General features: G+C 37.2%; 1 protein-coding gene across 1 annotated transcript in view; it reads left to right on the forward strand.

Moving 5' to 3' along the window:
- The first annotated feature begins 1,083 nt into the window (after window positions 1-1,083).
- LOC141674594 (peptidyl serine alpha-galactosyltransferase-like) overlaps window positions 1,084-14,750 on the forward strand; it is a 13,852-nt gene continuing 185 nt past the window's right edge. The window contains exons 1-6 of the mRNA XM_074481305.1: window positions 1,084-1,589; window positions 1,727-1,897; window positions 5,765-6,008; window positions 6,110-6,310; window positions 13,398-13,873; window positions 14,599-14,746. Coding sequence (XP_074337406.1) covers window positions 1,252-1,589; window positions 1,727-1,897; window positions 5,765-6,008; window positions 6,110-6,310; window positions 13,398-13,873; window positions 14,599-14,746 — 1,578 coding nt within the window. The 5' untranslated portion in view covers window positions 1,084-1,251. The remainder of the gene's footprint in view (window positions 1,590-1,726; window positions 1,898-5,764; window positions 6,009-6,109; window positions 6,311-13,397; window positions 13,874-14,598; window positions 14,747-14,750) is intronic.

Below are 14,750 nucleotides of genomic sequence, written 5' to 3' on the forward strand. Positions count from 1 at the left end.
GTAGGCGCAAGTAGTAATTAAAACTAAGTAAATAAGTATTCTTGCAAGCTGAAAAATAAATCATAAAACACAAAATAAAGTACATTCACAACTTCAATCACACTATACAATCAAAATAATTTTAAAATTAAGAGTTTATTTAAGAAACAACACATATACATGCACATATTCACAACTTCAATCACACCATACAATCAAAATAATCATAAAATTAAGAGTTTAATTCAGAAACAATACATATGCATACACACAGATATAAAAGGAATTTTTTTACTTTTACTCTATTTGTAAATATTTTGAAGCATTCTTTTAACTTGAAGAGAAAGTTTAGAAAATAATAATAATTTTTTTTTTATTTTCCTATGACTTGTTGTGCAAAATTAATTCTTTTTGACCTGAAGAGAAAGTTCAGAAAAATATTAAAATATACTTTTTACTTTCGCCCTATTGAAGTTTTTAATATTAAAATATTAAAATTTAGTAAACCTTTTGAAGTTTTTTTGACTTAAAAAAGAAAGTTTAGAAGGATATAAGGTGATTATATCTTTTATTAATACGATAATTTTTTTTTGACTTGGAGAGAAAATTTAGAAAAATATTATAATATATTTTTTACTTTTCCTTTGTTAGTAAATCTTTGAAGTTTTTTGACTTAAAGAAAAGTTTTAAACAATTGTAATAGATTTTATGAATTTTTATTTTAAAAATTGAGAAAATTCGAAAATAGAAAAGGCGCTGTATAGATAACATCGACTTCTTCTATAGATATATTGATGATTTAAAAGTTATTTGTAAATAGTGTTTTTGTCCTAAAAACAGATTCCCTTTACTTTTATAAAGAAAACTGTCTTTTATTTAATTAATAATTTCACCATCAAATTTTATCAAAATTTTTATTTGTTTTTACAGTTTTAATCATCAATTTGGAAGGGAGCCCAAAATTAGTAAGGAAAGCAGGCCCTAGCTAGCCTCCGATTCACATGGGTAGATCGGAAGTCCATTTTCATCCCAGTATGAAACACACGTACGTACGTACACGCGCACATGATAGATTAATAAGTTTGACTTTTAAACTAATAAAACATCAGTTTGTTTGTTTCAATTATTTTAATAATTATATTCCTCCCATCTCCTCTGTCTGTCACCACCCCCAAAACAAGATTACAAAATAACCAATGTTGTGTATTGACCTTTGAACAAACCAGATGAAATTCAGATCGATACTCATTTGAAATCAAGGGGTCTTCTGTAATGGCTAAATTACGTGTGTTTATATTAGTATGTGTGTTTTTATTAGGTGGTTTCATTGGGTGGGCCCCGGCTCAGGCCCAGGCTCAGGCTCAAGATGATGAAGAAGAAGAAGGCGCCAAAGGAAGGAGGATCCACACATTGTTTTCCGTCGAGTGTCAGAACTACTTCGACTGGCAAACTGTGGGCCTAATGAATAGTTACAACAAAGCCCAACAGCCTGGCCCAATTACCCGTCTCCTCAGCTGTACTGATGATGAGAAAAACTTATATAGAGGCATGGATTTGGCTCCTACTTTTCTGGTCCCTTCTATGAGTAGGCATCCTAGGACTGGAGACTGGTACTATCATTATTGTTATTATTATTATTATTATGCCTTTTCATCCTGTGTTTTTTTTTCTGTTTCAAGTATGCCAATATATATTATCTTTTATGGACACAAATATTCGGAGTTGTAACAAATTAAGTGTTCACCAGGTATCCTGCAATCAACAAACCAGCTGGGATTGTTCACTGGCTTAAACATAGTGAAGAATCACATAATGTTGATTGGGTGGTCATTCTAGATGCTGACCAGATCATTCGAGGACCTATTATCCCCTGGGAACTTGGCGCCGAGAAAGGGAGGCCTGTTGCTGCTTATTACGGGTAATACTTGCCTCTCATCTATACCTGTCTTCCAAATATTTTTCTACCTTTGAAATCTCACCAGTATACATTATTTACAATTATGTGTAAGATTGTCTGAGCATGATTACAGTTTAATGATTTTTTTTTTTACCTACGATGTTAATTCCCTTCTCAAGAATAAACTTTTAGATGTTTACCACATGTGAATTTCATCTTCATGACCTTAAAAGCTCTGTTTCTTCAGGAGTATCTAACTTCTATTATATAGACCCCGTGCAATGAATGTTAGGTATTGGTGGTTGGCTAATACTTAATAGGGTATAAAGTTGGAAGTATTCTACATCCCTTATACTTTGTGTTACTTCATTTCTCTGGTAAATCCTTCCAAGTTCAGGTAAACGGAAACTTATATTTTGTTTCTTTGCAGCTCATGCAATATATATAAATGTCACGGTTAGTTAAGTAGCTAGATTTTATGCTAAGAGGCTCCTATAGTTAGGAGCTGATACGTGCGCACCCTAGATTTATAGGTGCACACCTTTTGTTGATATCAGACCAAAATAACCTTGTGTATATATATATATATTTAACTCAAACCTACTTTCATGTTCAATGAGGATAAATTTGGTCATTTAATAAATGGGTGTGCACCAATAAATCAGGGTGTGCACATATCAGCTCCCATTTTTAGCAATAAGCGTCTTACTAAAGATAGTTGAGGACATTATTAGTGGCATAAGCCACTTCCCGGAACTCATTTAATGTGAGCATCTAGAGTTGCTGAAATTATCAAAGAAATATGTTAGCTGTTAGTCAAGTTTTAACAGCTTTATTTTTACCAATGTTGCATGGATTTATGAATAGCATTTCCTGTCCAATGATTAGCGCACAGGAAACTTGCCGAATAAACTACAGATGAAACAACATTCAGCATTTAATTGTCGCGTGCTTTGACATATCCACTAATAAGGGTTTCTTATTGTTTGATTTAATTTCCTCTATTATTAAATATGAAAAAAATTAGAAAAAAGGTTAAGTTCACAAGGCCTTGCTGCTACTAAGAGGAAAGGTTTGAGATGGTTATAAATTACTACCTTCTGAGTAATGTTTTTTTTGCTAAATCGAAATGAATAGAACTAACAAGAGAGTACACAGTCTAGGGGGCATACCCCGCAAGAAAAAAAAAAGAAAAGGCCTCAGCCAAACAAAGAAAGAACTAGCAACCAGGAAACAATACAAAGAACTAACAGATCTTTCACTAATATAACAGAGGAATTAGAGAAGGGTCCCTTGCAACATGCTGTTTGAAACCAGCACAGGAAAATAATTTCTCCCTCACCATGCGATTAATATTAATTTTCATTTAGACTGTTGGCCTTAGATGCCCCACTTTGTGAGTACTATTGTTCCATTCCTGCCAGACAAGTTATATGACCACTGAAATATATCAATGCGGCAAGGTATATAACTTTTAACATCCAATTATCACCAAACTACCATCGCCATCATCACTATTAATCTTCACAAACACCAAAAACACCGGAACCACAAAAATCAACTGCGTCATCACAACTAGCACCACCACACCACCATCATATTATTACCACCACGGCCTAATCTAAAATCAAGTCATCACTGAAATTTTAACCACAACCACCTCGAAATCACCAGATTAAAACTAAAAATATTAATAATTTAACATCACCATATATAGAATCACCTAATTTTAGGCAGAATCGCCAAAAATTTAACACAAATCACCAAAAAATTTGAGCGTTAATTACCAATAAATCACAAAAAAAATCAGATATGTGAGCAACACTGCTGTTAAAGGAGGAGAAAGGAATGTTGTGTATACAAGTATCACAAGAATTCCAACGATTTTTTTTTGTCGCATTCGTAGTCAATTTCAAATCTAGGAAGAAATGTAAGCGACAACATAATTGCAAATCTAAGATATGATGCAGTTTCGAGGAAGATGATGTGAAAACTAGTAGCTAGAGCGGAATGGGCAGAGAGAGAGTGTGTATATATATATATATATGTAAGTAAAAAAGAAGCGGTGGTTGATGGCCGGAGTTATAATCAGAGTAGAGTGCCGTCGATGGGTGAGTGATGGTGGATGGGGGACAGGGAGGTAAACAAAACAGATATTACAGGACAGATCGGGAAAGTGAAGGAAAAGAGAAACAAAATGCTGAGTTTAGAGGGGTTACTATATATTGGAGGGCTGGGATGTAGTCTCAGTTCTTATTTTAAGATGGATTCTCATTTGAGCACCTCCCTATATATATACTGTTGCTCACTTGCTCTAAATATGTGATTAAATTAAAATAGTTATGTGATATTTAATTAAGATTGATTTTAAAAATATTTAGGCCCAATAAAAACAATATATAAAATAAGTAGAATTAGAAGATGCGTTTTAATGTAATTAGACCCGTTAAAATAGGTTTTTTGATAAGTAGAATTTAAAGATGTGTTTAAAGTAGAATATTAGGTTTTTATAAATATTAGGCCCATTAGAATAGGTTTTTAATATAAATCAGCCTTTACGCAGCTTAAATATCAGTGAACGATCGACTACCAAAATTTTTATGTTTAAGATTTAAAAGTACAGTACATTTTAAGAGTGTTGCTATGTATATTTTTATAATTCTATTGTGAAATCCTAGCTAAGATCTCAGTAATTCCGTAAATTCGTAACCTGTTAAAATTTCGAGTCCTTATTAAAGTCGGGTCTAATTCTGAGTCCAAATCAAGCATATAAACTTAGTGCACTGACCCAAATGCAACAACTTGAGTAATATACGAATTGACCACCACATACCCCCAAAAGATCATGATTTGTTTGTGTATTTGGAAAATGACCCCCGGAAAATCATGATTTTTTGGTGTATTTTGTAGTGTTACTGAAGTTATATACTAAATAAATTGCTCCACATACCATGATGGAGTGTTAAAACTCCTCCATATAAATTCTTGATGTCTTTGTTAGGCTCGAACAAAGAGCTTATAAGCTTAGATTAACGCCTCTCTGGTTATTGTCGAATAATATCGGTTGGTTTCTTGTCCCCACCGCTGGACATTTCCATTAATGAATGATACCACCAAACCCGGTGAAATTTCGAGTTTCTTATACTTTTTTGAAAATCGATCTAATCCTGAATTTGAATATAGCATAAACTAGTGCACATACCCAAATGCAACAATTTGGGTAGTCTAAAAGTTCACATATAATATAAACCCAATGCACTTTCCCAATATGCAACAATTGATAGTCCACATGCTCAAATGTAAATACCCGATGCATTTTCCCAAATCCAAAAATTTGGATAGTCCACAAGCTCACACAGGTCCACCAAAAGATTAAAGTCTGTGTATTTGGTAATGTTAGTGAAGCTTATAAACTGAATAAATTGCCCAATATGCCACTGTGTGGGACGGCTGTTACCAGCCTATTCTAATTTAAACCTATTCTAATTTAAAGTAATCTTAGTGGTTATTATTGGCATCACTTTGTAACCGTCTAGTAGCTCATACGCTTCTTAAGGTTAACATTTTGGCAAAAATTTATCTTGAATTCTTGATTGTATTTTAATTTTTATATATTTAAGTACATGGAGATAAATGCATTAAATTATTCTAAAATTACATTTTACTCCTATATAAAACTATTTTTCTTATAATTGAGGCTGTGGATGTTAAATTAAATAGTTATATGTTTTTAGCTAATTAAGATCTTCATAAGTTCACCTTGGTCCATCAAATATCATACAAATTATAAAGTAATTATCAATGTAATTAAAGTAGAGGAAAACGACTATCTTTATCTTAGCAACCTTATCATGATTCATGTCCTTAAAATGTGCACTTCCTCTGTAGGTACTTGGTTGGCTGCAATAATCTTCTTGCTAAATTACATACTAAACATCCTGAACGCTGTGATAAGGTTGGTGGGCTTCTAGCTATGCACATAGATGATCTTCGAGCTTTGGCACCAATGTGGCTTTCTAAAACAGAAGAAGTACGAGAAGATAGAGCTCACTGGACAACAAACTTAACCGGTGACATTTACGGGCAAGGGTGGATCAGTGAGATGTACGGATACTCCTTTGGTGCAGCTGAGGTAACCATATATCCATTTTTTCCATTAAAACACACTTTCCTGGTATCTTTACCTTCCTTTGTATGCAATATCTTCTTTGAATGGTCCACTAAATTTTTCAGGTGGGGCTTCGCCACAAGATTAATGATAACTTGATGATATACCCGGGTTACATTCCTCGGACTGGCGTTGAACCCATTCTTCTACATTATGGCCTGCCATTTAGTGTTGGCAATTGGTCATTCAGTAAACTAGATCACCATGAAGATAATATTGTTTATGATTGTGGACGGCTTTTCCCTGAACCTCCTTATCCTAGAGAGGTACAAAGACTTCCTATTTACTTAAATCATTGAACTTTGTATTTAGCTATATGGACACACTCAGTCTCAATATGTCTCATTGCTCATTTGGTTTTATCTAAACTGATCCCTGTAGATAAACCTATATCTCTGAGTTTGTTTTACTTGTTATATTGACTACAAAATTTTATAGCTTACCTTGAGGTCGCTGCACTAAAAAAAATGGCTGAACCGCTTCAAGCTAAGTTGAACATGGCTTTTAAAATTTAACCTAAAGCCAATTTAACTTCTATTGCAAATATGGGCATACATTATGCATGCGTGGCGGTGTGAGTGTGTAAACACGGGAAATGGTCAACAGTGAAAGAAGTAAAGATAACTATTAGATATCATGCTTTAAGTAAAGTAGACTGAACTAATTTTAAATTAAGATAAATGAACAAATATGAAATTAAAAATGTAAAAGAAAATCAAGGTTTTGTAGTAAAACATAAATTCAAAGAATAATGGAAGTTCTCATTTATACTTCTGTAATGAACCATTTCCAGAAATAACAAACTACAATAGAATTGAGATAATAATTATACTGAATAGAGCTAGATTGGCATAGATCTGGTGATTAAAAAAGTACAAATGGAACAAGATAAATCGGGGCTTCGAGAGGCCCGTCTCTCCTAAGAACCCTAATTTAGAGATTACACAATTGATCGATGATAAGATTACTCAGCCCTATCCTCAATCACATATCCCCTCTTTTCCAAGTACAATTCCCTTCTTGCCCTTTGACTCATTCCCCTGTTGACTGTCACCACCTGAAACATTATTATTTCCCCTATTTGCCTCAATTACTCTTTTGCCCTTTTTCCTCTTATAAACCTTTAATGACTTTGAATTATTCGGGTGCATGACAATACCCCCCCGAAAGAGTCACCTTGTCCTCAAGGTGAAAAGCAGGAAATTGGTTGTTCAAAATATGGACGTATTCCCAAGTTGCTTCAAATGCTGGTATATTTTTTCATTTGATCTAGGCTTCCAGTCGTAATGCATTACCAACCTTAACTTGTCGTACTTGAAGAACTGACTCAGGCTCCACTAGCAATTCTAGTTCACTAGATAACTGCAATGGAAGCTCCTGGGATACAGCTGTTTGTCCAAGGGAACGTTTTAATTGTGACACATGAAACACAGGATAGATTTTGCAGATTCTGGAAATCGCAGCTGGTAGGCTAACTTGCCTATTTTTTCATGATGTGATATGGACCATAGAAGCGGGCAGCAAGTTTCTCATGGGTCTTCGGGCCAAGGACTGTTGGCGCCTGGCGGTATGGCTGCAATTTTAAATATACCAGATCATCAATCTCGAATGATTCTTCCCGGCGTTTAGGATCAGCAGCTGCTTTCATAATTTGCTGGGCCTTCATTAGATTGAAACGAAGATCATCTAGTATTGCATCTCTCTATCTTAAAGTAGTTCATCCAAGCTACACACTGGGGTTTGGCCAGTTCGAATTTGCACCAAATGTGGTGGATCCCGACCATAATGCCTTAAACAGACTGATATTAGTCGATGTGTGAGGGGATGTATTATAAGAATATTCAGTCCAATATAATCACTTGGCCCATGAAGTAGGTTTATTGTCACTGAAGCACCTCAAATAGGTTTCCAAGCTTTTATTGACGATCTTCGACTGTCCGTCGGTTTGGGGGTGATAGGACGTGCTTTTCTTAAGTGCCGTCCCATGTAATTTGAACAATTCTCTCCAAAACGTGCTAAGAAATATACGATCTCGATCAGGAATTATTTAGAGGGAAACTCATGCAAACGGACCACCTCCGTAATAAAAACTGTTGCTACCTTTAGGACTGTAATTCGAGCCGGGCGGCTGGGCTCGACTCGGCTCGTTTAGTTAAAACGAGCCGAGTTCGGGCAGAAATTCCGGCTCGTTTAATTAACCGAGCCGGCTCTACTCCACTCGTAAAATTAAATGAGCCGAGTTCGGGTAGAGTTTTAAGCTCGATTAAGTGTAAAATTAAACGATCCGGCTCGACTCGACTCGTGAAATTAAACGAGTCGAGTTCGGGTAGAGGTTTAGGCTCGATTAGTTAAACGAGTTGGCTCGGCTCGACTCGATTAATCTCGGCTCGAATTACGCCCGGCTCTAAACTCGGCTCGCTCGGCCTGAATTATAGCCCTAGCTACCTTGAAGGCATCAAAAGGATGTTTAAGCCCTACAAAATGGGCATATTTTGTCAATCTATCCACTACAACTAAAACAACATTAACACCATGCGACATTGGAAAACCTTCGACGAAGTCCATACTTATATCACTCCAAACCTGTGTAGGAATTGGTAATGGCTCCAACAGCCTGACTGGAGATCGTTGAGACACTTTATTTTGCTGGCAAATTGCACACTGCTTGATATAGTTAGTGACTTCCTTTCTGATTCCGGCCCAATACCAATCGACAGCGAACCGTAAGTAAGTCTTCAATTCTCCTACATGGCCCCCTACCACACTATCATGATATTCCTTGAGTAAGGATGCCCTGAACATAGATATCGCAAGAATCACACATCGACCTTTGTAGTATAGCATGCCATACTATATCCTGGGTGTTCTCGTGCAACCGTTATTAAATCATCTGTCAGTAATTGCAATACCTTGTCATCAACAATCTCCCTCTCCAACTTTTCCCAAGATATCACCGGTGTGGTTACCATTGCATTTAAAATGAACTCTCCCTCTGTTTCCCTCGAGAGTGCATCAGCCACACTATTCGAAGCACCACTTATGTACTGAATCTCAAAGTCGAAACCCAGCAATTTCGTGACCCACTTTTGATAGTCAGGATTGATTTCACGTTGTTCTGTGAGATACCTCAAACTCTGTTGATCACACCGCACAATAAAATGTCGTCCAAGCAAATACGGTTTACATTTTATAACGGCAGTGCAGATAGCGATCAACTCCTTCTCATATATTGATTTTTGTTGAGCCCTCATACCCAAATAGTTTGCTGAAATATGCCACGGGTCTGCCCTCTCAATTCCTTCAAGTTCCGAGGGGACTGCCATTCCAACATTGACTTCACCTTGGTTTGATCCACTTCAACCCCCTTACACGAGATCACATTGCCTAAATAACCAATTACAGCCTTGCCAAACTCACACTTCTTAATATTTGCAAACAATTGATTTTCTTGGAGTTTATCAAATACCAATGTTAGGTGGTGTTGGTGCTCAGCTTGTGACTTACTATATATTAGAATGTCGTCGAAGAAAACAAGTACAAACCTCCGCAAGTAGGGACATAACACATCGTTCAACAACGATTGGAATGAGGCCGGTGCATTCATTAAGCCAAACAACATGACGAGGAACTCGTAATGCCCGTCATGTGTGCGAAAAGCCGTTTTGGGTGTGTCACAAGGTCTGACCAGAATCTGATGATAGCCGGAGCGAAGGTCCAGCTTAGAAAATACCGAGGCCCCATTGAGTTCGTCCAACCATTCGTCAATAACGGGTATCGGGCCAGGACTGTTTCTTTATTTACAGCCCGATAATCCACGCAAAAGCGCCAAGACCCGTCTTTCTTCTTTACTAACAACACAGGGCTTGAAAACGGGCTTATCGAAGGCTTGATAATCACTGCATCCAACATTTTGCCTATCAATTTCTCAATCTCCGCTTTCTGGCTTTGGGGATACCTATAAGGCCTTACACTAACTGGGTCACTTCCCTCTTACATGATGATAGCATGTTCGTGGTTCCTCGAGGGAGGCAGCCCCTTGGGCAATTCAAATACTCGCTTATACTTCTGCAATATAGGGAGCACAAAATCAGGCTGTTTATCCACATCCTCTCCCTCTCTTTTCTGTTGGGTTGCAACCAGCTTCTCCACACTGTTAAATTCAACCCAAAAGCCACATACCTGCTTCTTCAAAGTACGTCTCATCGCTTTCAAAGATATTTGCGAATGCACCAATGACGGATCCCCAGCCAAGGTTATTGGCTCCCCTTTCACCTTGAACTTCATCACTTGGGACTTCCAATCTGTGAGCACCATACCCAATTTTTCCAGCCACGCAATTTCTAAGATCACATCTGAACTTCCGAGCTTTAAAGGTAGGAAATCCTCAGTTACTTCCAACCCTCCATCCAACTGCACAGTGACATTTCTACAAACTCCTCCACGTATAGCTTCTCCATTGCCCAACGACACACCAAACCCAACTGTTCCTTCTACTGGTATTCCCAACGCAGTCACTGTCCCTAATGAGAGGAAAATATGTGTTGCGCCAGGGTCGATCATTACAATCAGCTCCTTATTCCCAATCAACCCCCGTAACTTCATAGTTTTCGGGTTAGAGATTCCCACCACAGAATTCAAGGACACCTCAGTTAACACTTCTTCAGTTGGTGATGCTGGTGGTTCACTTTCCTCCCCTTCCGGCTCTCCTTCACCTTCAGCATCACACTCAACTCCCTTTTTTTACATTTGTGGCCAACAGCCCATTTGGCGTCACAGCGATAACAGAGCCTTTTCGCTCTCTTTTCCTGTAATTCATTCTCAGTTAATCTCTTCACGTCCCCGTGGTTCTGTGGGCTTAAATTAGAGTGTGGAGGTGACATCACTAAAGCCTGGGATTCTGCTGATAATCTGCTTCCCCACGCGTGAGATAGTGGGGGACTGGTTGGAGGAGCTAACAAATAAGGGCCAACGAGTTAACTCCCTTTCTGTAACTGGAGTAATTACTAAACCGAGAGGTACTAAAATTTATTCTCCTTGAGCTAGTCACGGGAAGCTTCTCCTCATCTCTCATGGCTTGTTCCATTGCCTGCTCAAGACACATGGTATTCATCAATCTAATTTATGCTTTTATATCCTCTCTCAGCCCATTAATAAAGTGTCCCATCAGCATATCCTCTGACACTCGCTCCAGTGGTCCTGCCGTTCCAATAAATTGGCAACGATACTCACTAACCGTCGTAGTTTGAACGGTAGACAACCATTGCTCGTAAAGTGAACCACCACTGAATGAGCGAAACTGTCGCAGTATAAACTCTTTAAAATTTGCCCATCGCCTAATGGGATGTCTTTTATTCTCCTATTAAAACCAACGCAAAGCATCCCCCTCCATAGCAATAACTACCGCTTCTAGCATCTCCTCCTTTGTCAATTACTTTGACCCGTACTCGGGATTTGACCTGATCCACCTCCGAAGCTGTCCCCATTCCACTTACCATTTATCCCCAAATTCGAACTAGGGCTTGTATTGAATAACTCACCTCGGTTCACACTGGGTTTCATATCGTGTAACGACGCCTAGGCAGCTTTGAATCCAGTTAGGGTCGACTTCATTTCCGTTTGAAATTTCAGTTGGTCATTCCTCATCGTGTTAATGAGGGTATCATGATATTCCCGGCTCCGATTCACTCTCCCTTCTAGCCTTCCAGACAATGCTTCAAACTCCGCAACCATATTCTTCGCAGCCATGGTCTGTCTCTCCATTAACGCCTCCATCAAAGAGGGACGCATCGCCTCCATCGCTCTGTCCACAGCCTTCGCCACTAACTCCTTCATCAACTCTTCTAAACAGTGTATCTTCTCCTCAATCGAATCAACCCTCTGTGGGACCGTCGGCGGCCCCATGGATGTGTCTGCGCTGATACCAATTTGTAATGAACCACTTCCGGAAATAACAAACTACAACAGAATTGAGATAATAATTATACTGTATAGAGCTAGATTGACATAGATCTGGTGATTAAAAGAGTACAAATGGAACAAGATAAATCGGGGCGTTCGAGAGGCCCGTCTCTCCTAAGAACCCTAATTTAGAGATTACAAAATTGATCGATGATAAGATTACTCAGCCCTATCCTCAATTACATATCCCCCTCTTTTTCAAGTACAATTCCCTTCTTACCCCTTGACTCATTCCCCTGTTTGACTCATTCCCCTGTTGACTGTCACCACCTGAAACATTATTATTTTCCCTGTTTGCCTCAATTACTCTTTTGCCCTTTTTCCTCTTATAAACCTTTAATGACTTTGAATTATTCGGGTGCATGACAACTTCCATACAAATATCATTATTGTAAGTTTGCTGCAGAGGCTGATTCATATGAATAGATTACCAAACATTCATTTTATGCGATGCAAAAATTACTGAAGCTGTAAACAAGTAATTAGTGAATAATGACCATACAAAGGTATTTGATTCTTTGGATATCACCTTTTTACACTTCTTATATATTGGAGTAACCCATTGGTACAACTAAAATTTTAATGTTAGTCAAGTAAGATGAACTCCATTACAGTAGAGGGTGATTCATACAAGTACCTTGCCAGATATTGATTCTATGCAAAGTGGTTAATATTGGTCAGTTAAGGTCTACACAATTAATACTTAGGGATTTTTGATGTGGAACATAATATAGTTAAATTAGTTGTTAATTAGTATATAGTATTATTTAGGTGTAAGTACGTTTTTATTTAGTAATTATATTATCTAGTTAGGAATATTCTAGAAATATATATATATATATATATATATATATATATATATATATATGGTAGTAGATAATTAACAGGTATGAGTTATTATTAAAACGATTTGTTTCCTTTTATCGTTGATTTTACGTAATCTCCATGTTACTTGTTCACCAAGTCTCAGGAATACTTTATAAACACATGTAATCACTTTTTTTGATAGAGTTGAATGATTATGAATTAAATCTGCGGATTTTGTGTGTTTCTTGCTGATTCTCTGCGGAGATAGGGCCCATATTACCTTGTTTTACCCTATCCGTAACCCTGGTCCTACATCAATTTTAGAGCTATATGATAAATTTGCGTATAAGCTGAGAAAAATGTGATCATATCAATGAAGAGCTAAGTAATGGATGATAACCATACATTAATATTTTTTATTGGATATCACAGTGTGCTCTTCATATATATTGCTCTAATCAATAGTTGCAACTGACAGTTTTATACCCTTGATAAGTTATGTGTGATGAACTGCAGATTACTGTATTATGTTATAGGGTTAATAAAAAATGCAACAAACAAATAACAAATGAATCTGCCTACCTGCAGGTGAAAGCAATGGAAACTGACCCTAATAAAAGGAGGGGTCTATTTATGAATATAGAATGTATCAATACTCTCAATGAAGGTATACTGTTACAGCATGCAGCAAATGGTTGCCCTAAGCCAAAATGGTCCAAATACTTGAGCTTCTTGAATAGCAACACATTTTCTCAACTTACTCGTCCGAAATATCTTACTCCACAAACTCTACAAATGAAGGAGACTAAGGTCCAAGATCAGGTTTTAGATGAACCTGAGAAGCCACATCCAAAAATCCATACCATATTTTCCACCGAATGTATCCCGTATTTTGATTGGCAAACTGTTGGGCTTGTTCACAGTTTCCACCTGAGTGGCCAACCGGGAAATATAACAAGACTTCTCAGCTGTACTGATGAAGACCTGAAAGAATATAAAGGCCTGGACCTTGCCCCCACACATTTTGTCCCATCTATGAGCCGGCATCCACTAACAAACGATTGGTAGTTATACATTCCTGTTGCTTATCTATCCATTTCTCTTTCATAGGTCAAGTCTGAAATTGTAGTTTAGTTCTAAATCTTCTTGTTTATTTTGTTTTTTTGGGTATCCTGATCTTTTTTAAATCTTGTCCCGACTTGGTGGCGTCAGTTATGTAGTGCCATTTTTACAATACGCAAGGATTTTGATGAAACTGCCTTCTGAATATTTATATAAACGGTTTTTCTATTGTGTGCCCATGAGCACATGATAAGCGCGGAAACTAATGATTTTAGGCCAATTTGATTGGCGGAGTTTGTGTGCAGGGGGGTCCAATACTATTATAAAAAAGGAACCAATCAAGATGAACTAAAATTATAAGTTTCCGCGCTTATGATGTGCCCATTGGCACATAAGAGAAAAACCGTAATATAAATTACTACCTTCTATAGATACTGTCTACAGATACAAGGCCTATGTTTTAAGATGCATGACATAGAGCTATGTACTACTGTATACACTATGCCCTATGTCATAGTAAAATGAAAAAAACGCGAACCATTTTTTAATGTTAGTAACACCAAGTCTGTGTATAATATAGTCTTGATCTTCCTTGTCTTGATACATTGTTGATTGTTGGCATTTAAGCGTCTTCCATATTATGTAAACTCATCTCTCCTAGCTTTGGAAGAATGTTGAGAACATATTCAAATAATATAAAACCATGATCCTCTTTCTGTCATATCAGGTATCCAGCAATCAATAAACCTGCTGCAGTCCTGCATTGGCTGAATCATGCAAAAATTGATGCAGAATTTATAGTAATTTTGGATGCAGATATGATCATGCGAGGAACGATTACACCATGGGAATTTAATGCAGCCCGTGGTCGACCTGTTT

This window comes from Apium graveolens, chromosome 7 (assembly GCF_009905375.1).
Source record: "Apium graveolens cultivar Ventura chromosome 7, ASM990537v1, whole genome shotgun sequence".
NCBI classification, from domain to species: Eukaryota; Viridiplantae; Streptophyta; class Magnoliopsida; order Apiales; family Apiaceae; genus Apium; species Apium graveolens.